Source organism: Vipera berus (genome assembly GCF_964194415.1).
Source record: "Vipera berus genome assembly, chromosome: 5".
NCBI classification, from domain to species: domain Eukaryota; kingdom Metazoa; phylum Chordata; class Lepidosauria; order Squamata; family Viperidae; genus Vipera; species Vipera berus.
In genome coordinates, this window is record NC_138207.1 from 13,220,025 (window position 1) to 13,245,265 (window position 25,241).

At 40.0% G+C, this 25,241-nt stretch overlaps 1 protein-coding gene across 3 annotated transcripts in view; it reads left to right on the forward strand.

Annotated features, from left to right (window-relative positions):
* Window positions 1-25,241, forward strand: part of TBL1XR1 (TBL1X/Y related 1) — a 239,898-nt gene that overhangs the window by 173,668 nt on the left and 40,989 nt on the right. For 2 of the 3 annotated variants that reach the window (XM_081328269.1, XM_081328271.1), the window contains 2 exons: window positions 13,557-13,848; window positions 14,070-14,172. In XM_081328269.1, the coding sequence (XP_081184395.1) occupies window positions 14,115-14,172 (58 nt within the window). In that variant the 5' untranslated portion in view covers window positions 13,557-13,848; window positions 14,070-14,114. The remainder of the gene's footprint in view (window positions 1-13,556; window positions 13,849-14,069; window positions 14,173-25,241) is intronic. The other variant, XM_081328270.1, reaches the window with a different exon arrangement.

The following is a 25,241-nucleotide window of genomic DNA, read 5'->3' on the forward strand; positions in this document are numbered from 1 at the left end:
AATACTGTTTCTAGTAGCTCTAACTTCTGCCAAGCAGGGATCAGAGACATATATCATTCCTCCAAGGAATTCTGCATTGGCCACCTGGACACTATCATTGTGCATGTAGAACAAACCTTTCTGACTAAGAAGAATCGTATGTTATATTAGAGACTTGAAGCAACCTTTTCTTCTTTCTGTCCCAGATTAGAGAAGGACTGGCACCAAGGGCCATTAAATGAGTCATCAAGATATTTCTGAACAGAACAGAACAGGGATTCAGCATTTTGAATAGTCATTGGACAGCGAGGCCATGATCTCAAGGTTAATTAAGGCCTGCATCAAGCTAGCATGTGAGACCAAAAATAAGCCACAGGAGACTGTGATTCACCCCACTAGCAGAGGCGATACCTCGGCCATTTAACCTAGGTGAGAGGCAATTTATTACAGAAAAATAAATTCAGGAACAGCAGGAGAAAATAACGCCTCTCAAAAAATTGTACTGTATGTATGCTTTTTATTAATGCTTTTAATTGTAAGCCACCCAGAGTTGTTGAGAATCACACAACCTATAAATTGTATAAATTCACGTGATCCTAGTTTAACGACCACTCCTTCAGTGACTGTGATGACTTATCATAGTACTGAACAAGTAGTTACAACTGAATCTTGCACTTAACGGCTTTCACAGCATCTCTGTGGTCACGTGGTCATGATTTGCATTCTCCCTTCCTGGCTTCCCACAAGCAAAGTCATTGGAGAAAGTGGCAGGAAGTCAGAAGTCGTAGTCAAACGAGACTCTCACATAACAGCCCACGGACTCTCCTTTAGCAGCAACCAGAACAGTCACCACCAAGCGGTCTGGTAATGTGCTTTTTCAACTTACGACAGCATCATTAACGAGAGTTTCCGGCCTCTTCAGTGTCGTTAAGCCAGGAGTAGTGATAAGAGTTAATTTTGAGAGCGCCCTCAGCCCCATGGAAAGGCCTATAATATTTTATACTCCATTCCGGTCCATCCTGGCATTTACAGGGGAGGTTGTTGGTGGAAATTGGGCAATTACGTTAAAAAAGAAAAAGGTATGGTTAAGAATCTGGAGGTCCCTTGGAACTGAGCTTGAGCGTTAGCAGACATTTTGACCCGAGGTATTTTATTTTATTTTATTTTATTTTATTTTATTTTATTTTATTTAAATTCTAGCATCATTTGCATTGCATATAATTGATTTGAGGCAATTTATGGCAACGTTGCCTGAGCAGCATTTTTAGGGTAGGGGGTGGAGGGTAGTACCATTTCAGATGTAACTGTCAGAACTGACATCCTGAGCTTCAGCCCCACTTTGCAAGATGCCAGTCTCCCATAGACTATGGGGGGGGGAGGGAGCTGCTGGGAGGGGAAAACAGAAACCGCTCCTCATGCCTTCCCAAGACATTGGCTTATTGTCCTAAGGCAAGACGCCTGGTTCATCATACGTTACTAAAACAATTCCTTCTAATGTAACTGGGCAATAGTAAGATAATAGGGGCAAAGATCGGGAAAGGGAAAGTTAACTAGGGCAGGGGTCCTCAACCTTGGCAACTTTAAGACTTGTGGACTTCAACTCCCAGAAATCCTCCTAGGGAACCTTCGCACATAAACTCCTAATTCTGGCTTTGCTGTACTGTGACCGTTTGGCGTTTAGTAAAAAATATATACCTTTCACACAAACGGAGTCAAGGGTCTTTCTTTCCTAGGAGCCCAAGATGGGGCAGGTGTGACAGTAACATAGTCTTTATTTTAACTGCTGCTACTGACGTTTCTGCTGAACATTTGTTTACATTCATATTGTAACAGGGTCAGTACCAACAGTGCAAACTGCCGGCTCTGTAAGTTTCCAGGCCTCATTATACAAATAAAGATCTAGTGAGGACTAATTTCTTCCTATCACAGATCTAGCAGTTGTGCTTTTTTATCATGATGAGCTTAGAGAAGAACCTAATTACGCTACTCCTTCTAAGACCGCCATCCAGTGTTAGGTTGTCAAAAATTGGTGATGCTACATACCCTTGAATTAATAGGGGGTGGCAAAATGTTCTGAATTTGAAATGTTTCAAGGTTGAAGTGGATAGTTCCAATTATTTTGGAAGTATTCCAAACTCAGAACGGATGTTTTGAGTTGAAATAGCTGGAACAACCTATTTTAAACTTGAACAGTTTCAAAATTATTGCCATACTGTTCTGGATTATTATTTAATAGCGAAGAGCTCACATTGTATGACTTATAACTGCTTAAAGAAACATTATCAATTTTGGTGGTGTTTTGGTCATTTTCGTGTAGTTTTTCTTGTAACGATATAAACATGTCTTGTTATTGTCTTCTTTCAGGCTGTTTTGTTTTTGCTTTAATTTGGCTTTCCCATGTACATTAACCCAGCTAATCCTGCATAGTTTTATGACAGGAGTTAGTGTTGACCACTTTCCTATGCAGGGCTGGATAAAAGCTGCTTAAAAAGATTTTGAAAGAAATAAATTACTGCTATTATTTATTTAGTGCAGGCCATGAAATTTCTTCTTCCCCTCTCTTGATATATCTTTTCCTATTTTGGAAATTATAGTGCAGTTCTTAACTATACTTATGACTCACCTCCAGCCTTTCCATGTTTTTAGCTACAAGAAGTAAGATCCATCCTTCCTTCCTTCCTTCCTTCCTTCCTTCCTTCCTTCCTTCCTTCCTTCCTTCCTTCCTTCCTTCCTTCCTTCCTTCCTTCCTTCCTTCGACTGTTTTCAGTACTTCCAAGAGATATCAAGGCAGCAGTTTAATAAATAAGCTTGTCCATGATATTTAAATTGCAAATGTGCCTTCCAGGTCCAAAGTTTGGATTTTTATTATTTTGTAGCAAAAGAGACTTTAGTGCTGTAGAAGATGTGGGTTGTGGGCTGGTTTTGGTAGATTATTTCTAGAAAGCTTCCAAATTATCTTTTTAGATAGTGCCAAGAAGAGTGTTTCATTCTTTCTGTCTACTGCTCAGAATCTTACTTGTGAGTAAAATTCTGACCTATCAGCAATCAGATTCTGATCTACTTAGCTACTGCTAAGTTTGTAAGCCGCCCTGAGTCTTCGGAGAAGGGCGGGATATAAATGAAGTTAAAATAAAAAATAAAATAAATCTATTGGTGTTCCTGATGTAAAGGAAGTTCAGTTTAGTGTTTTCGTAGGACAGAGATTTGCCCTAATTGCTTATGATCCTCCCAGTACGAAGACAATGATGACAGCATTATCTTATATAAGATATCCAGAGCTAAATATTATAATATTTTTCTCTGGATATGTTTGAGAAATACTCCTTATCTGTGTTTAATCCTGTTCCACTAGAAATGGCTGACCTACTGTATGTGTGCAACTGTTTTGAGCTTTATGCTTAGTCTAGCAGCCTATGAGAATGTAGCTTTCATTTTAGCATTTGTTTTCTGTTACACTAATCTCTCCCCAGCTCTTTAAAACAATAAACAAAACCCCATAATTTTCTTTCCTTAGAAAATTACAAGCTGGCGGCGTCATGTCATTTGCTTTTTCTGTTCACTTTTTTATCGAGAGAGATAAAGACTAGGCTGCCTTAAATTAGGTCACTAAAGCTTAAAAGTCTAGGCAAAGCTTTTGCTTAAGTGTAGGCAAATATCTGCCCATCACCAAGTATCATATTGGTGGAAAAGATAAAAGGAATGTGAGGATTTTTTCAGGGAAAATAGGAATTATAAAGGGCACGAGACAGGACCTACAGGACAATACACAAAGATCCCCCAAATTCAAAGATTACACAGTCTTCTCTGACAGGAACACGACAGGAGTAGGCCAATGGGATAGCTTGCTTTGGGGCCAAAGATCTCATTTGCCAGGCAAACTCATACCAAGGAAGAATAATAACCTTGAGTAATGTAGTTAATCAGAAATTTTTTCAAACCTTTCAAGTAGCTCAAGTTGTCAGTAATTAATGCCATATTTTATCTATGCAGTGATTTTCAGAGGTAGGCAATATTCAGAGCTAAAGCAGGAAAAATATTTTAAGACCCTAGAGCAGAGGTCCCCAACCTTTTGGGCCCCAGGAACCGGTTCCATGGAGAGAGGTTTTTCCATAGACCAGAGGGTGCATGGTTTTGTGTGCTGCCTGCATCCTGCGGATGGGGGTTTTCTTGCTTGTGCGGACCGGTTGCTGGCATGCCAAGGCCCGGTACCCGTCCACGGACCGGTGGTGGGTACCCCTGCCCTAGAGGAGCACATCCGGTAAACTTGGAAGGGGGTGCCTTAAAGAAGCCATATCTATACCCTGCCACTCAGGTAAAAGACATCGGACATATGTGACTCAACATTTCCTCCTTTTTGTTACTACACTGCTTCGTTCTATTTACAATATAATGTTTCATCTTTTACTTTTTGTGGATTTTTAAAGGGTTGCAAATTTGGGGAGAGGGGCCACAGGTAGTCCTCGACTTACAACAGTTCCTTTAGTGACCATTTGCCATTACAACGGTGCTGAAAAAAGTGATTTGTTATCGTTTTTCACACTTACGACCGTTGCAGACACTTGTCAATTGGCTCACATTTAGGATAGGAGCCGGGGAGCGATGCTGCCTCAAGAGGGAAGAGCGTCGGGCGGGAGCCGGCAGGGCAGTCCTGCACACGCGCATACTCCCCGGCTGCTAAGGAGTGCTCCTTAACAGCCGGGGAGCGCACGCGTGCGCAGGACTGCCCTGCCGGCTCCCGCCATACGCCAGACTGCCCTGCTTCCTCCACAGTGAGAGGGGAGGGCGTGCCTTCCCGGGCTCGCTGATTTTCTGGCGTATAAGACGACTGGACGTATAAGACGACCCCCCAACTTTTGAGATGATTTTCATGGGTTAAAAAGTTGTCTTATACGCCGGAAAATACGGTAAGCTAATTTTGTTGACACGTAGAAAGCCTTCTTTTCTAATTGAAGAAAAAAATATATCTAGAGCAGATACGCACAACTGGCTTTCCATATGTTTGGCAGCCAAATTTCAAAAAGCCTTATGCATACAATCGATTTGCAAACCATTAGAAAGAAGACATGTCCACTTTTGATTCTGGCTGTATCTACCATGGGGAATGTAGCTTGCCACAAGGTTAACTCTGCTGGAGTAGTTAAAATTTTACTTATTTATAATATAGATATCTAAGGCCATCAAAATCAACAGCAACTCTTAAACAAGTAAGAATACTGGATTCTAAAAGATTAGTTCAAGTAAAATATAATTGAGAAATAAATCTTTCAGATAATCCCTAACATCTGTAATTTGTGAAAACTGTTTTTAAGAAAAAAGCAAATTTAGATATCATGAAATTGTAGAGATGTTTTTTTTAGTTGTCAACTTGGAAAAAAACCTGCTCCTAAAATTAATATGATTACACGCACAAAAGCCTAGAAATTTGACAGATTATAGAGGTAGATCAGTAACTTTCTGCAGGAGACAATATTTAAGAACTCAGAGGGAGGTTTGCACGCTAGAAAAATATCAGACTTAATTCAAATTAATACCTAATAAATACTGTTTGATAAAAGACATAATGCATTTAAAATGTATGAGCTACCTATTCATTATACGAATTTGCTTCTGTAATGACTTTTAAATGAATGACTTTTCACCCAGCTTCACTTCTTTGAGTTATGCTAGGGCAGTTTATTCAATCTAAGAGGACGCTCATTGGAAATTATCATTTTGCATAAACTATATGAAATTTGGCATACTTGTAATATTTCATGGGTAAATCGGGACAAAGCTTTGATCCTCTCTTTGGTTAAATTGCAGCTGAAACACCTACCTAATGGCAAGGTAGTGATGAATACAGAAACTTAAGGAAAAATAATTCAGTACTATTATATTTCCTGGGAAATATGAATAGAATAGTGCACTGGCTACCCTGGAGGCAGAATGCTGAAAATAATAGGTAAAGATGTGATGGCCTGAAAATTTTTAATATAAAGGTAAAGGTTCCCCCGCACATGCGTGCTAGTCGTTTCCGACTCTAGGGGCCAGTGCTCATCTCCGTTTCAAAGCCGAAGAGCCAGCACTTGTCCAAGGACATCTCCGTGGTCATGTGGCCGGCATGACTAGATGCCAAAGGCGCATGGAACGCTGTTACCTTCCCACCGTAGTGGTCCCTATTTTTCTACTTGCATTTTTACGTGCTTTTGAACGGCTAGGTTGGCAGAAGCTGGGACGAGTAACAGGCGCTCACTCTGTTACGCGGCACTCGGGATTCGACCCGCCAAACTGCCGACCTTCTGATCAACAAGCTCAGCGTCCTAACCCACTGAGCCACCGCGTCCCTTTTTTAAAAATATAATATAATATAAATCCAGATCTTGTTTTGTTTTGCTTTTCTGAGAATTGAAGAGCGAAACATTTATGAAACACTAGTGAAATACTTTATTTATAAAATAAGGAATATAGTAAAAAAAGGATGCTCAAATATTGCTATTCTTTATATTTCCAAAATGTTTTCATTCATAATAAGGTCTTTGCTGAGTGTCAGTAATCCATGTGCACAGATGGCAACAAACAATCAGCATCTTCTCTTTCATTAAATAGCTCAACATACTGTCTCTCTCCCCCCCCCTTTTTCCCCCCATAGCAGCAATCCTTTGGGTGAGTTGTACTGGGGGCACTGCCATTTTTTATTTATTTTTTTATTTTAATCCCATTTATATCCCACCCTTCTCCGAAGACTCAGGGCGGCTTACAATTTAAGCACAAACCAATGTGCTTAGCAATAGCCTTCATTCTATGTATATGCCTGCTTATTAGGGCTTTTGGGGCCCCCCAAGCAGCATTATTACAAAGTCAGCTTATTGCCCCCAACAATCTGGGTCCTCATTTTCATTGAATAAGTATGGTGAATTGAGTCCTGTTCTGCTTATTGTTGTAATGGACAGTTGGATTAACCTTGAGGAACAGGGAAGAGCTGCAATTAAGGCAACTGTCAGATAACTGAAATCTGAGGCTGGACAGAAATGTAAAAATGAACAAGCATCTGAGGCATGACTCTCCCTAGTTGTCATGATGATAAGGGGGAGGGAGGACACTTTCAGATTTGCAAGATTCTGTTACTACAATCTTATAATAAAATGCATATTAGCACTTATAACTGGCATCTAGACTGGTATACCTTGACAGGGTGACATGGTGATTTTTTTTTAATCTAGAGTTCAGTGTGACATGCTGATTTTTTTTAATCTAGAGTTCAGTGCATCTCTTATGACTGGGCCTCATTGGATGTAATTGATTTATTGCATTGCTGGCCGGTTTCTTTATTTACCAAAATGAGAACATTGAGACTTCCAGGTTTTCTTAGAATTCTCCAGCTTTTAATTCATGTGCACAAACACAGTTAGTGAACGGGGTTATTATCTGACTAGACGACACTCACACACATACCAACATGATAATTGTGTAACAAATTCAAGTTACAGGTATTTCATGGTATGTTTCTAAAATAGCAAACTGAATTTAAGATAGTAAAAGGGGGAAATAGGCGTATTGCATAAAAAATTTTTTTGGTGTGGGGGAAATATTTCCCCCATGGCTTACGTATTTCTGCATTCTACCATCAACGTAAGTAGATAGAGTCGAACAGAACTCTGTTGTTATTAATTTTGACTTTAAAGATGGAATTTAGTGCACTGTATGGGCAAATTACCTATTCTACTACAGCCTTCTAATTTAGTTTTAACACTCTGGGTATTAGGTATTATGAAGTCAGTAGACACCGCTATTCTATGATGCTTTACTTTTAAGAGAAAGAAAGGCAAAACCAGACTGGCTACAAAGCATAATATCAAGTTATGGCATATCATCTCTATTTCCAAGAATGACTTTGGGCAATCACCTATAAAAAAATTAATAGTAGTCTAATGGTTTGTTTGGAAATTGGGAAACTGAAGGTGGTAAGGAGCATCTTTTAAGGGTTAGTGATCAGTCACATCCATCTCTAGGGGGCAGCGCTTATCTCCGTTTCCTAGCCGAGGGAACCAACATTGTCTGAAGGCTTCTGTCATCATGTAGCCATGACAGTATTCCAAAGGCACTCGGAACAGTTACCTTCCCAATGAAGTGATACTTATTTATCTACTTTCATTTACATGCTTTCAAAGTGCTAGGTGGGCAGGAGCTGGTACATAGATCTCGAACTGCTGACTTTCTGGTCGACAAGCCCAACATCTAACGGCTCTGCTAGCATTGATCAACCGCTGTTTCTAATAGTTTGCTTGGAAGTTGGAAAGCTACCCTCTGCTAAAACCTAGTTGACAGATCAGTGACCACAATAGCTTTTTTTTTTGTACATACCCATGACTTGCTCTCGCTACAGCTAATCTAGAATGAGACAAAACAAGTAGTTGTGGCCTAACCCTGTATTGCCTTCTACAAAAATGTCCTTTGTAAGCTCCAGTGAGAGGAGGAGGAGGAGAGCCTTAAGATACATTTCCAAGTGCCGGTTGTCAGTCATAAAATCCTTCATACATTCCTGCAGGAATACCTTTCTCGTGATTTTTCGGATTGTCTCCTCATTTGTTGAGACCAGTTGGAGTTAGCATGTTCCTGGTTCATTGGTAAAGCAGTAGCATCTTGGAGGTGGAACACCTTTGTGTCCGCCTCTACTTCTTTATCACAATCTCTCTGATGTCTCCATCGACTTCACCCCCCACCCCCGTCTCTTTGAGCAGGCCTCATACGTGACCTTGATCTTGACTTTGAATGACGTGTGTTCGAGTCAGCATAACTTCTGCATTGTCCCCCTGACATGGATTATTAATGTTTTCTATGCTTTTTTTCATTATATTATATTGTTATACACTGCCTGGTGTTGTTAAGGTAATGGAGGTGGCCTATACATTGATTAAATAACATACCAGATGGATTTATTGGATCCCAAAACTAATCTGTAACTTGATCTTTTCAGTTCTGCATTATCATTTATAACATATAACTTCCAGCCTCCCAACCCAAGTGGAATTTGTTATCGGAACTACCTGCTAACTTTTTCTAATCTGCTAGATGCAAGTTATCTTCTCATGGATCAGAATGAACAGGAGAATATATTAAAAGAAGTTATCACTTAAAATAGGTTTTATTGCCAGTCTCAATTTAGCTTGCTCAAGTTGTCCTTGCCTACTTTGACTTCCTGGTTTGTGTTCTTGTTTTGTGTCTGTAAGAAAACAATTGAAGGACATTGTTGCAAATACTGTTTTTGGGCTGGATGTTGAAACAGATTGTTTTCCTAAACTTAGTGAATGTGTTGTGAGACATTTACAGATTACTTCACAGCTGTAACTTTCACATCAGTAAAGTTCATATCAACACTGAGGCACAGCCTATAGATACTGTAAAAGGTTAGGTCAGCATTTCTGTTTCATTCCCCTGTTATGTATTAGGTATTTATAATGCGGCCATAAAATCCATCCAAGATTTGAAAGTTGGCATCAACCTTAGAAATCTGCAGTGAAACTGTGACATGATCAGCCAGCATTGCTGCTCTGTGTCATGCCCTCATCCTTGGACAGCCAGGATGTTTAAATTTGGATTGGGGAGATCATATTTCAGTTGCCACTTCAAACATTTTTTCATGGTGGCTACAGACATGATCTTTTTTAAAGGAACAGCCAAAAGAGTAAGAGAGAGTGTGTGGGGCTGTACATGGACCACGAACAATTGTGTTCCAAGTATGATCATTCCAGTATGTGTGGTTTGATAGTTTCCACATAAGAGGCATGGAATTTGAACTCATTCTGTACCGCTGCATATTCATTAGCACCGAGACTTTGTACATTGTTTATCCAAACACTGGTCTCCCTTGGATTCTTACTGCAATCTGAGTACAGTCGAACCTGATTCATACCGACAAAAAACGGGGAGGGAGAAGAGAAAAGCATTTTTGGCAGAGGTTAGGCCCTGGCTGGATAAACACAGGGGCTTATTTATAATCCAACAGCGATGAAGAGCAAGTGAGCAGCCCATGTCAAAGCCCCATTGAGGGGAAGCAAAGGAGAAACCAACTCTAATTCAGATATAAAGGCATTTGGGAGGTGCATTTCCTAATTGCACCATTTTCTCTGTTCTAATCAACCAGGCCACACAATCTCATTCTTGCCTACTCTTTGGCGGTTCCTTAAAAAAATTCTCTTGGGAATTTTTTAGTATTAAATAAACATCATAGAAAGCAGAAAATGCCTTTGACTTACTTAGTTTTGCAAGAAATGGCTGAAATCCAGAAGTGGACCTTACCAGAGCCATCTTATGATGAGTGTAGCAGCTGCTTCTCCTTTTTAAGACCTTCATTGCAACATGGGATTTCAGAAGAGAGAGTGTGTGTCCAAGATCCATTTTTATAGAATAATATAATAATTAACCATGCTTTTTAAATAAAGGATTTGATTGTTTGTGTCCTGACATATTCCCACCTCATCAGATTTCTGGATGCTTGTGATTTAATGTATCTATGGGTGATAAGCTTGTTATTCAACAAATTAATCAGATTTTGACATGACCCCAAATTAGACATAGACAATCCCTATCTGGCTGGAGGCTACAATTTAATTCTGCAACGAGTGTAAGGCTGCAGGATGTTTTCTGGTGAAAATTACAGGTATAAAAACCAGAGTGAAAAGGGAAATGTTGTCTCTTTTAGAAAACACCTGTCTCTGAAAAGTCCCTGAGGCACTGATCCCAAACAGTTGGGCTAGGGGCACATTTGACAGCTTGACACTGTAAATTGTAGGCACTTTAAGAAAAGAAAAATGACTGGTGTAAGAATGGACATGCCCATCCTCAAAATGGCTGTCATGCTGGCTTTGCCCATTCACAAAATGGCTGCCAGCTGCAAAACACTAGTGATTGATGGCAAACAATATGTTGCCTCCCTTTCTATTTTCCCTGGATGCATCCCAACAGTCAAATATGCCTTTAAAATTATTTTATAGACAAGTAGGTGTCCTTATAAACAAAGCACTGGGCTACAGTGATGACCACTTTTATTTCTAAGAATGTTTACAACAGCAATGCATAATCTGAAAGCCAGAGTCATAGGCTGCTGCCTCCATTGAATTCCACCATTTTTTAAGAAGGGGGAAATTATGGACAATTACATGTGAACTATATTTTATTAATTAAATTAAATGTATTTTGTACCTTTTTCATTCTAGCCATGCTCACTTTTTTTGCAGCGCTTTGATCCCCTCAGCCTGGGAAAAAAAAAGCTAACCTATGGAATTTGTGGAATTTAAGACAACTGAAAATAAAGCTGATTTTGGAAGCTAGCGGCTTACGTTATGGCATGCCAGTTTCTTTTTAAAGTTTGACTTTAAATTAAACTAGTCTTTTAAAAAAGGCTGGCATCAAGAGAAGTGTCTCTGGGTTTCTTGCTGTCCAGGGTGCCACGTGGGGGTTTCTATTCTTGAAACAACACATTTTATATTTCTGGGCTTTTTGTTCTTTGTGAAGAATCTTGATTCTCCTTTGTTGGCCAACATTGAGGCAACATTTGGATAAGATTTTAATTAAGGCTGGAGTCCAGGCGATGTACCTTGTGGCATAGCAAGAATTTCTGCTGTGCTTTGCTGCTTCAGGCATGCAAAAGATGAAAGGATCACAGTGGACAAAGACAGGCATGCTTATTTTGGATGTCTCTTGAAATAATCAGTACCTGTAGATTAGGCCTTTCTAATCAGGTTAGTCTGTGATACTCTCACTGGAAAAAATAATCCCCATTTAGTTCACAAGCTTCCTTTGATTTGTCACTCGCTGTTGGCTGTTTCAAATACTTATGTCATACTGCCCTCTCATGTCCATTCTGATGGAAACCTCTTATATATATTCATAATACAATTTTATTCTCTCATTTCTTTTTTTCTCTTAGAACACTTTGATCAACCTTTGGAAAACATTATTGAGGCTTAGTAATTTGTGGGGCTCTTAACCTTTAAAAAAACAGTTATAGTAAACAAAATCCCCCCTGGTACAGTAAAAGACAAAAATTCATGTGGCTATATTTTAACAACCATTTTACAGTTGTTGTTGTTGTTGTTGTTTAAAAAAATACTAGTTGAGTGTGATTTCCTTCAGACTGCTTTTTATTTAAAAATGTTGGTTTCATCCAAATCCCCAGCCTGTCACTGGGAATTTAATCTTTGATGAATAAATAACTTCCCATACATCAACTAGAGCATCTCCTTCAGTGCTTTTGAGTTATACATCTTGTTTTGCTCATTCCTTTCCCTTCCCTGCTTTTGGGGCAACTGTGGTGCTTATATTCTTGCAAACTGCAAAAATATTGGTTGAGCGAGGAGTTATTTGCTGGAAAGATTGGAATACAAATCAAAACATGGTTGAAAGGTAAAAAAATCTCCTTGAACTGAATTTGAGTTCTAGAGACTTTATGAGCATGGACACAGCCACGTAGCATTTTTGGCAGTACAGCATAAGTGCTTTGTCACTGCCTATGTCTGTGCTTTTATTCTGATTTCCCATTCTAGCCCCAAATATTGGAATTTGCTTGCAGTTTTCCATCCATGCATTAACCAGTTCCTGTTAAGCATTTCCAAGGTCAGACAAGATGGACTAGAAAAAAGCCACCAAGCTGGTCAAATCATTGACTGTTAACAATTTTCCAAATATGCACACATATATTGTATGTATGTGTGTGTATGCATGCAATGTAAACAACCTGTAAACAGCTTTTAGGAAACCAGACACATTCTCTTTGCTTGTTTTTCTCTCTCCCACACTTGTATTCTAAGTTTTCCACTTACCCACTCCAATCCTTTTTCCTACAGGCCTCAGTAATTTTATACTTGTATGCCACTGAATTGAACCAATTTGCAGTAGAAATCATACTAGAAATCCAGTGAAATTGAACAGTAATATTTGTAGGATCATAGTAATGATAGTTGTGCTAAAGCTTCATCTACGTGATAGCAAAATGGAACTTGAAGGTGTTTTGAAAGTGTTTTGCTTTAGCCAGAGAAGACGGCAGGACTGGTGGAGCATTACCTCTCTGGGAGGTTGTCACACAGTATTGGTGCCAACAAGGATTTATTTATTTTTATTTTTTATTGGATTTATATACCGCCCTTTCCCGAAGGACTCCCGAAGGATAAGTACTATCTTCACTAGCAGCTCACAGTCTTAGGTGTGCAGGGAATGGTGAATATTTCATCCAGGATAAATGCACAGGTCAGGCCAGTCCCAACTGGAAAACATGATCTTGGAGATACTTGGAAGCTAAGCTATCTAGGGCTTTATTACGTGAAAACCAGCTCTTTGAATTGTACCTACAAGCTCACCAAAAACTAATGCAGCATCTGCAGTACAGGTGTAAGACTGAATTATTTCCATTCCTGCAGTTTTCATATTTTGACCTATTTATCCACTCCTCCAAAGATTGATTAGAAGCATCTTCTAAATGTGCTTTTATAATGCCCCATTTCAACAGTTATTTTATGTATATGTCTGTGTTTGTGGGCAGCAGATTTTCCATTGCACTATTTCACATGATAGCCGGGACACTGACATATTTTTCTTTTTTAAAGCTATCCCAAATCCTATAAGATGTTTGCAGGATTTCGGCAATCTTACTCCTGAAGTCGTGTCCTAAATCTCATGAGATTTTGCTCAAATCATTATCATCATCATCATCATCAATAACAACAACAACAACATTTTGGAAGGACTAGGGAAGTTCCAGATGCCCATGGACTTATGGATATGATGATCCCTCATATATGTAATGCGAAGCTTTTTCAGTGGATTACTGAACAGAAATTCATCTCTTATTAATGAGTATGCATATATGCTAGTAATCGTTCACTGAAGAAAACACAGGTAGGGTAGATAAAGTAATAAATGGTTGTTTTGTTTTTGTTTTGTTTTGTTATTTGTGCATGGTCATTACCTGGATGCCTCCTAACTATTCTCTTACTAGACTTGAAAAATGTCCCTTTATAGACACAATTACATTATGTGCAATAAATCAGGTTTTTGGACAAAAATCCACTTACTGCTTATTCCTAACATGCTGTATTATTATTTTTTATATTTTTTAGGGTTATATCCTTCATCGTGACCTCATGGTTTAAGCGGGCATAAAGATGAGTATAAGCAGTGATGAGGTTAACTTCCTCGTATATAGATATTTGCAAGAGTCCGGTGAGTAATATATATATGAGGAATTCATTTTGAAACTAAGAATTAAGATTAAACTAAAAAAAAAATTATCTTAGCCTGTCTTGCAAGATTAAAGAGAAAAAAAAGTACTATTCTGTTGATTCACAGTGATTTTCCCATAGCCTTTCTTCATACTTAGAGGTGACTTAGAGGTGAAAATTGGAGAGAGACAAGTTGCAGTGTTTCCATTCTTACTTGCAAATCTGTAACCCAAGAGCAATTGCGTTCTGGGGTCGCTCTGTTCTGGGGTCGCTTTATGTTCCCTCAATTGCTGGGAGCTGTCATTGGATATCTGGAGTACAGAGTGACCATAATCCTTAACCTATCACTGGTTTCCACCAGAATCAAAAGTAGCTATGCAGATATTTGGCAGTTGCCTGAAGGAAATGGAATCCAAAGAAAAGGGGTTCTATCTAAATTAAAGTTAGGCGCTGCTGGGAATTATCCTCTCTTGGATAAATAGGCCAAAATAGGGCCTCAGGGACAAGGAATGCTTGTATCCTATGCCTCATTCACCAACTACAGCTCTGTCTGATCCAGGATAGCCTAGAAATTCCTTAATAGCCTCTTAGTTAGTTTAATTTATGCCAGGGGTGTCAAACTCTCAAGTCATGTGATGTGTCACGATGTATCATGACTTTTTTTTTTGCATTACCGGCAATGGGATGGGTGCGGTTTTGTCATGAGGCATCCGGCCCATGGGCCGGCAGTTTGACAACCCTGATTAAGCAATGTCCGTCCAAGAAAGCAATCCAGCAATGGCAGCTGGAATAGAGCAGGGCTTTTCAACCTTTTCACCCATTGTACCACTTTTAGGATATGGCAACATCCGAGTACCACCACCTGCCTTGCAAGGTATCAAAAACTTGATGACAAAAAAAAAAAAGGAAAAAAGTGATGAAGTACAGGTAGTCCTCGACTTACAACAGTTCGCTTAGTGACTGTTCGAAGTTACAATGGTACTAAAAAAGTGCCCCCTAAGCCCCAGCCGAGAAAGACACCTGCCTGCCTGCCTGCCTGGCGGCATTCTTCTTCCTGTCCGAGGTTTTCATTGTTGTGAGCATTTTTGTTGAGGATTGGCCGCAGGGGGTGGGGTGGGGGGGTGTTTAGTTTTTATTCCCCCCTTCTACTGGGTGGTTGCAGAAGGCTTTGGTCACTTCACATGACCCTGGGATCCTGGATATGAATCACTTGCCAAGCATCTGAATGTAAATCACAAGACCCTGGAGATGCTGCAACATTCCAGCTGATCGGCACTTCTTCTGGGCTCAGAAGCGCTAGGATCAGTGCCGAGCTCCAGCTGGAGCCTGGCACTGATCCTGGTGGTTCCGCTGAGCCCTGACAGCCCTGCAGCTCCAGCCGTCTCTTGCTCAGACTTGTGTGATGCTGCCACTGGTTCAGCTCATTCCCCTCCCCCGCTATCACTTTTCTAGGATGGTCGTGTACCACCTGTCAGGTGCCACTGTACCACAGGTGGTACCTGTACCACTGGTTGAAAAGCCCTGGAATAGAGAATATAGTCAAGGTGTTATAGGAATATAGCCAAGCAGTTGTAGTAGTTAAATTGTTGAACTATTTTAGGAAAGCAGAAAGATTCATTTGTTTGTTTGTTTGATCGAATTTATATAGCCTCCCATCAGACAGAAAAAACAAGCTGGATAGCTTACAACAACTTAAGCTTTCTAGAAGAATTTCAGCCACCGAATTTCATGGATGACACTCACACACTCTCCTCCCCTCTCCCCCATCCTCCCTACTACCTCCCCCCTCCCAATTGTTATGGGGATATGTAGGAGGATAAGCATATATATTTGTTGTGACTCAGGGCCAGCCTGTGGGTCCGGCAGCCGGCTCAGATGTCTCGGATGACTCAGATGAGGGGGAGGAGGAGGGTGTGGAAGACGAACTGGCTGATGATGGCTTGGAGGCTTCGCAGAGCCCCCAGCCGGGGCCCTCTTCTCAGCTGCGTGAGCCCGATAGTGCGGAGGATGATGACCCACAGCTGGCCCTGTTCAAGGACGCCCGACGCAGGAGGCAGTCGAGCAGGAACAAACAGAGAAAGGCTGTGGGTCTCCTCGGGAGGAGGCACAGGGAGGCCACACCCTGAACTCTAAATAAAAGGAGTGTTTGGGGAAGGGCTGGTTGCTGAAAGCAACCCTTCCGTTTGAGGATTCAAGTTCCAGTGTTTTTGTTTCTTGTTCTGTTGTTTGAGTAATAAATCTTGGCAGACGCTTTTCAGCCTCAGACGCTCTCCAGTCTCTACTGTTTGAACAGGGGTTTGCCTTATTGCAAGGCCGGTAGCAGGCTGGTTCAGAACAATATTGCCTTGAGTGCCTCTTATAAAAGATGGGTTATAAATCTAATAATAACAGTAAAATGTGACTGTCATATTCTCAAGTGACATGACTAAATGGTATATTTTTCCGTGTATAAGATGCTTTTTTCCCCCTGCAAACACCCTGTTCAAAAATCAGGTGCGTCTTATACGAGTGCAGCATCTTATACACAGAAAAATATGGATAACCTCCGCAGCCCAGTGCATGCCTGTGTGGGTTGCCATGCCGCCTGGTGCAGGTGTCAAGCCTCTGTGGACTTACCACTAACGGGAAGGGGCAAGATCGTTGGCCAGCCAAACTTCTGGCTTTGCCGGCTCAGCTGTTCGGCGCTCCGCCAAACAGCTGATTGGCGCGGAGAAACTTGCATGCCAAAGCGTCTTATACAAGGGTGCGTCTTATAGACGGAAAAATACAGTATGCGTGTGTGTGTTTGTGTGTGTGTGTGTGTGTGTGTGTGTGTGTGTGTGTGTGTATGTAACACTGCAGGCCCAGTAAGATTCGGTGGGAAGAGCTGGGCCCACCCTTTGAATCTCATTGATAGGTATGATTTAGAGGAAGAGACCCTTCTCAGTGGCAGCCCCCCATTTGTAACTGTTAACTACTGTTTTCTTATAAACTGCTTTTTTTCCCCTTCTCTGATAAGAAGAGTGATACAGAAAAAGAGCAATAATAGCAACGAAATTTTAGCCAGAACTGAGATTTAAATTTGTATACTTCCATAAAGCATCTAACTGATCTTTTTTGACCATTTCTCAAAATTTAATGTAGTGGCATAACGCAAATCAGTAAGTCATATTTTTAACATTTTTTGGGGGGGACGTCAAATCAATTTTATGTTAAATATCTGTGATCAGATTCCTGAAGCGACTTTAGCAAAGTTTCTGTTAAGGAAGCAAATATGTTACCTTATATAAGGACATTGAGGGTTACAGTTAAGAAAATTATGTATTCTTAGTTTTTAAAATACTATGCATTTTTATGATCTGTAGATCATAAAATAAACTTGACTGATTTTTGGTGCATGGTTGACTGACAGCTGCATTGACCATCAAATCATCAAACCAAAGCTTTTTCCAGACAGATGCTGCAGAATTCTAATTCATCAAATGTAGTTCCTGATTATATTCTGTTTACAGATAGTCCTCATTCACCAGCAACTCATTCAGCCATCATTTGAAGTTACAATAGTACTGAATGTGTGGTTCTTAAAACTGGCCTTCAAAGTTCCAGCTGTCATAGCACCGTTGCAGACACGTGATTGCGTTTCAAGTGCTTGGCAAGCATTTATGATGGTTGCAGAGTCCTGTGGTCTTCTTCTGATTGCCTTGCAACTTTCCTTGCCAATTTCCCATAAGCAAAGTCAATGGGAAAACCAGCAGCAGGTCCCTCCGGCTTCCTTGCACTTATGCAGTTCTGTAGCATCCTTTCCTTGGGCTCACGTGCATCCCCCACACTTTTTTGTCTGGGATCCCCACTGCTTCCCAGCTAATAACCCATGCTTCTTGGGGTTACAACAAAAGCTGTGATTGTTCGTTGCTAAGTGATGTGGACACGTGACATTGTGCTTTTCTGCTACATCTCTTAGCAACGGCAGTCCTAATCAAAATTGCTGTCACAGCCAAGGTCTACCTGCGTTTCCAAATTGCTCCTTGAGTATCTTCTTGGTGATCAATGCTACTGGTTGGTCAAGATACAGTGTTGTATTTGCTCCATTATTCCTCTGTTCTGTAAGGACTATTAAGACAGTGGCATTTCTTGGTCATCTGGCTAAAAGTTGATTTATGTTTTGTTTTATTTTAGTTGATAGTAATGGCACACGTTCAATTTACAGATAAAACAGAGACATTTAATTTGACATGACATAGCAAAATGGGAAACTTAGGCTATGCAGATGTTGCTTAACTATAAATTCCTAGCATGCCTCCTTGTTAACCATGTTGGCTGTATGATTGTGCTAGCTGACCTTACATTCCCCGTTCTTTGTATTGCAAGAAAGAGTACCAGTATTCATCAACTTTATAGACCAGTGTTTCCTCAGTCTTGACAGCATGATGGCCGGGGAATTCTGGGACTTGAAGTCTAGGTAATATAAAGTTGCTAAGTTTGAGAAACACTGTTATAGACAGCAGTTTTATTCAATTGTTGGATACCTTGCTTGAGTATGCATCCAGCTGGAGGGATCTGAGGTACTTTTTCTACAAAGTTTGAAATATATTTTATGTGTAATTGGGGGAAAAATGCTAGTTGGAGGCATTCTGATTTGGATTTCTTTTAATTTTTGTCAGTGTGATAAGGAAATCTTTTTTGCCTGTTGGAAATTCACCAATGTAGATTTGTTTATTTATTTAAATATCTCAAAACTTTCAGAAATTCTCTCTCTCTCTCTCTCTCTCTCTCTCTCTCTCTCTCTCTCTCTCTCTCTCTCTCTCTGTGTGTGTGTGTGTTCCTTATCTCTAATGCCATTATTTTTCATCCTTATATTTATTTAAACAAACTTGATACAACTTGGAAGATCAAGAAAACATCTAAAAGCTCTGCATCCCTTTTGTTTTCATGTCTGGGTGCAGTCCGAGTCATTTGAGGAGAATGGCTCTAAGTGAACCTATTGTGGGTGTTGAAGTAAACAGGTTATGTTTAATGCAGAAAACAGCAATTTAATGTTTCCTTTTAATCAGAGACAGGGATACCTGAGAATTCCACTGACTCTTGCTGTTTGTACACAGTTCCAACGAAAGGATCTTGTGCCTAAATTGTCCCTGGTTTAATATGCAAGGATTCTCTTCTCCAATAAACTGAATGAAAATCCAGAGAGATAAGATTTTTGTATTGTGAAAAGCTGAATACTAAAGATTAATGTGAACTGAACTGAAATAATGCAGGGCGAAACATATAGCAGAACTGGCATTTCATGGCCGTGGGCCACCTCCAGCCCTTTGACTGTCCCTGTCTGGCCTACAGTTTGCGTGTATGTGGGGGGTGGCCCTCCATAACAATCCCAGTTTATCACATGGCCCCTTGGGGAAAATTAATTGCCCTCCCCTGGTACATCATGTCATGAAGGGTGACATGATAGCAGTCTTCCAATATCTCAGGGGCTGCCACAAAGAAGAGGGAGTCAAACTATTCTCCAAATCACTTGAAAGCAGGACAAGAAGCAACGGATGGAAACTAGTCAAGGAGAGAAGCAACCTAGAACTAAGGAGAAACTTCCTGACAGTTAGAACAATTAACCAGTGGAACAACCTGCCTCCAGAGGTGGTGAATGCTCCAACACTGGAGGTTTTTAAGAAGAGACTGGCCAGCCATTTGCCTGAAATGGTATAAGGTTTCCTGCCTGAGCAGGGGGTTGGACTAGATGACCTCCAAGGTCCCTTCCAACTTTATTATTATTATTATTATTATTATTATTATTATTATTATTATTATTATTATTATTATTATTATTATTATTATTGTTGTTGTTGTTGTTGTTGTCGTCGTCATTATTATTATTATTATTATTATTATTATTATTATTATTATTATTAGACTGAAAATGTCTTGCCAGCTTGAGGGGATGCCTGGCTTCTGAGATGGTATTACATTTGGTTTCAAAACTGTCTTTTTGTTTCCTTTACCATTTCTCTCTCATTTCCTTTCCATTTTTTAACAAGCTACTCTGTATTCCAGAAGATAGTTGCTCTTTTCATTTTCTGTTCTCTAAATAATTTTAGTATATATTTCTGGGGATCTCAGGATTCCCCTCAGCATGCTGTCCCTGCCATCATTTTTTGAGGGTGGTGCTTTGTTTAACCAGACAAGAATTGGGTTAAGATGTGAAAGACTTTGATCTACTACATTTATTTCCACTAATTCCTTTCTTGGCCTCTTTCGGCTACTATTACTGTGTTATTTCTGTTCCTCTCTCCTTTGTGCTCCCCATCCTTTTTCTGACGGGGCAGAATAACTAGCATATATAAATGACCTCATGTTGCGTCCAGATTTTCAGTTTCTTAGCTGGTTTGTTCCCAGGAGCAGCAGAACGTCAAAGCAGATACTTCAGCTATATTAAGTTCTGCAACTGGTGATTAATTGGAAATTGTGATCCTGCCCTCTTGAATAGATAACTGAAAGATTGTGGGTGTCACAAGAGAACACAGGAGATGAAACATGTCTGGTTCATTATCACACAAATGACACAACTTAAAACTTTGCGTCAGCTGTTGAGGGACTAGAATGTAATAGCAGAATTGGCATGGTGATAATGATTAACATGCATCGTTACTGTGTCATTGTGATTTGCTGAAGACAGCACTGTTGAGAGACTATTGTTCTGAAAGCCAAACACAAAAATGACTTTATGCCAAGATGGGACAAGCACATGATAAAAATAGCTTTGGGGGTTAAATTTCTAGATATTCAAAAAAAAACCTGAACTGCAGTATGAGGCCAAGACTTATTTAAGACGGAGTTACCATATGTGTTTTGGCCACAGAAATTTTTCAGATGCAAGAAAGAACAAACACCTCTGAGCTGGCAAGGTATCAATTCTTAAAAGCCTGGCTTGTGGTCATGCATGGATTGATAGAATTATTTATTTATTTTTTCTTTTCTTCATTTTTTTTTTACTTAGGTTATATTTTATGTTCCAGGAAGATTATCTACAGAAAGAATGAGTAACAGTGATGAAGTTTAATCCATAATAACACCTTTAACAGTAATATGACTGGATAAAATTTATGGTAAAACAAGTATTGATGAAAATTGCTTTTATCCGGCATCCAACACAGAAGGGCCCATGGTGGTTTCATGTGTGCATAGATAAAATTCAGAGTGCTAACCACAGAAAAAGTTCTGTCTGCAAATATATTCCCCTTGTTCTGAACAGCATTGAGATCTGGAGAAATACCTCCAAGCAAAAGTTAAACTTTAATGAAGTTGTGACATCCTTGGATTCTAAGCTGAATAGTGTAGTGCTATGTTCTTTGTTTTCTCTTTCTTCAAGAATGTCACCAGATATCATAATCACCCATAGATATAGACCAGGGGTCTCTGGACCACGGACCACTACCGGGCTGTGAGTTGTTCAAAACCAGGCTGCCCAAAGTGTGGGCAAGCACACGCATGCATACCCCCATTTGCAGGAGCAGCGTGCAAGCACATGCACACGTGCTCCATTGGCATGAGCGGCGACACACTGTCCACTCCTTGCACAAATGTAACTGCGTAGACCCTTGACCGTCGCTCACCAGAACCATCCCCTCTCCCCTGCCCCCCCCCCCGGTCCGGTCCACAAGGCCAATTCTTTGGGGGCAGAAATACTGCAGTTGTAAACGTCCCAGTCATTAACCAAAACAGTGTTTGCTATGGGAACTGTTTTGCTGAAAATTGGATATAAATGCCGGGTTTTGGCAAAAGCTTCATAAAATAGAGAACCACAATGTCCATGGAACATTTCAAATGACTGTAAATGTGGCCCGGTTACTGAGCACCCGAAGTGCAGTCATGTGACTGCGGGGCATGGGGGCGGGCGATCATCGGAAATTAGAATCATGTCATAAGTACACACACACCCCAGGGAGGTTCATCATAACTTAAAAATGGTCACTAAGTTGACTGATCACCAATCCATTTTGTTTGTGTACACAGAATTGTGAGTATCTTGAAGGTCTTATTCTTACAACAAATCCCAGTTTTGTGGGTTTTTCCTTTAAAATAGTATATAAAGTTGGCATGATACCATAAATATTACCACAAAATCCAGGTTTAACAAGAAAACACCATAAGCCTGAAACCCCAAATTCTTCAGCTTCGAGAAATCACGTATAGCTGTTAACAGATACTGAATAGAATGGAAGGCTTCCTAAATAAGCACAGATTTCTGGATGCTTTGGCATTTAACAAGTGGGACATTGACATGGGATTATATTTCTGGCTGTAATCTCAACCTTTCCATTTTGAGGTTGTGCTTGTTTCAAGCATAGATTTATGTACCACTTCAGTAGGGGTTTAAAAGTAAATGAGAAAATGTACTGCATAATTGCAAGTCATAAACTTGTGATAGAGGATTATTTCTCATTCTCATTTTTTTGCTAAGCAAGACTGCTGAATTTTGCTCCATTTTGCGACCTTTCTTGCCACAGTTGTTAAGTTTAGTAACACAGTTGTTAAGTCACTCTGGCTTCCCCATTGTCTTTGTTGGTCAGAACCCAACTGGGAAAATTACAAAGTTACATCACCCTGGGAAACGCTAACCATCATAAATACATGCCTGTTGCCAAGCATCCAAATTTTGATCACATGACCATGGGGATGCTGCAGTGGTTGTAGCTGGGAAAAATGGTCACAAGTGACTTTTTTTCAATGCCATTGTAACTTCAGTCACTAAACAAATGGTTGTAAGTTGAAGACTGCCTTCATTTCCCCCCCAGTAAGTTTAAGATGGGGCAAAAGCAATTCTACCTCTTCATTCCCACCACCATCATATATAGATGGCCTTTTTTATTCAAAATCAGCTTCTTATCTGCATTGTCTCATCAAGATCTAGACCAGGCATGTCAAACTGCCGGCCCGCGGGCCAGACGCATCACGCCAAAACCGCACCCACCCCATTGCTGGCAATGGGGAAAAAGTCAAGATGTGCCGCACAACATCACATGACGTCGCGAGTTTGACATGCCTGATCTAGACCATGCAGTTAGCATATTTATGAAATAAACCCGCCTTCTATTTTCTGCTGTTATACGTGCAACATTTCAGTATCTCGTTTTCTATAACTTATCTTTTTTACAAGATCCCAGTAGGGGACATTTTGAAAGTTCTAATTATGTATAAATGGCTTAAGTCGAATCTCTTCCTCATGACAGATTTAACTTTTCCAGGGCAAAGCAAACAATGCATTTAGATCCATCATTCTTAATTTTCCTTCTTTGCAAAATGTTAATTATGCTGCTCTTGAAAGGGCGTGCAGAAATAATGCATGCCTGGTGATGGCATGCACACACAATTAAAATGTTTTATTGTGGCTAATCCTTCCTTGTATTCTCCCTTGTCCAATACAATTTTAAAAAGAAATGAAGACAGAAAAAAATAATAATTAGCAAATACATCTCAGTGCTTCACCCTTGTTTTAGGGTTGGTATGTTTAGCCAGTGTTTACAAAAGAAATAGGTTGTTTCCAAAAGTGGGGATTAAATATAAACACTAAGAGCAGTGCTTTTAATGCTGCCTTCAGTTAAGCAATTTGAGAATAAACTATGAGCAAATTCTGTGATAAAAAAATAAAATCAGCACTACATTGATAATGCAGATGGGAACAATATATCCGAATAACTCCCTTATACAGAGAAGCCAGCACGGATCCATATTTGATGCTTGCTTTCTCACATTCTGAAAAGGAAGACATTTTAAGCATATACCCCATCCTATAGCTTGCTTGTGGTGAGATTTAACTTGTTATTTAATAAGGTGTAGAGCTATAGGTAGTCCTCTACTTACAGTGACTGTTCAAAGTGCAAACGGCACTGAAAAAAGTGAATTAATGATTGTTCTTCACACTTGCAACCATTTTGGTCGTGTGATCAAAATTCAAACACTTGGCAACTGGCAAGTATTTATGACAGTTGCAGTGTCCCAGGGTCATGTGACCACCTTTTGTAGCCTTTTGACACGCAAAGTCAAGGGGGAAGCCAGACTCACTTAATATATAAGCAGGGTGGATAATAATCAATTATTTTTTTTAAAAAAATAAAAGACAGATTTTTTTTATTTAAATTGATTTTTTTTATTTTTATCAAATTTATTTTAATAAAATGCTTTTGGAGTAAAAATCTATCTAAATATAGTTTTCTATTTAAGACACATTAATTTAGTTTATTCAGCATGAAATGGAGCTTAGTTATGTAGCATGAGGCTGTATATTCTGCAATATTTACATTTTTTGGTAAACTCATTCAATGAATCCAAGCTTTGCAAGCTGAGATAACGTGCACTGCATTGATGCATTCACACAATTTCACAGTAACCATGAGATAAATCATAAAGCAAAGTTCAGGAGTATTCTTTTATCCCATTGTTTTGCAAATCTATATACACTACAAACTGTATGATTGTTTCAAGAAAAATGCATCTGTACCAGGCTCTTAAGTGTTTTAATTAAATAAAAGAATTTGAGTAGTTCTCCAACTATCACGTTTCCTCTAAGTAAGACCCGGCTTTATATTATTTTTTGCCTCCAAAAGAGGCATTAGGTCTTATTTTAGGGGGATGTCTTATATTTTTTTGTGATACCTGCCTTGTCTCATGGGAGCGGCACCAACAGCCCCATTCAGTAGGCGCCCGCCTAGCTGCCAGCCCACTTCTGTGGCCGTTCACGGCAGGAGGCCGCACAGCACATTGTGCCGCTGCCACCACAACAAGGCAAGGCAAGTGGGGGAGGGGGTGGAGCTACCCCATGTGTCCCCCACCGGCTTACTTCAGGGCCACACCAGCTCCTCTTTCTTCCCGAAAGCATTTCTTCACTAACCTGCTTTCCAGCTCTGGCACGTTCTCTCCTGCTGCAGGGAAACGGAGTTTGTGGGACTAAAGAAACTTCAGTCAGACCTTCCAACTTCTTGTGAGATTTTTTTTCCCCCGCAAGAAGTTGGAAGGTCTGACTGAAGTTTTTTTAGTCCCACAAACTCTCTGCAGCAGGAGAGAAACGTGCCAAAGCTGGAAAGCAGGTTAGTGAAGAAAGGT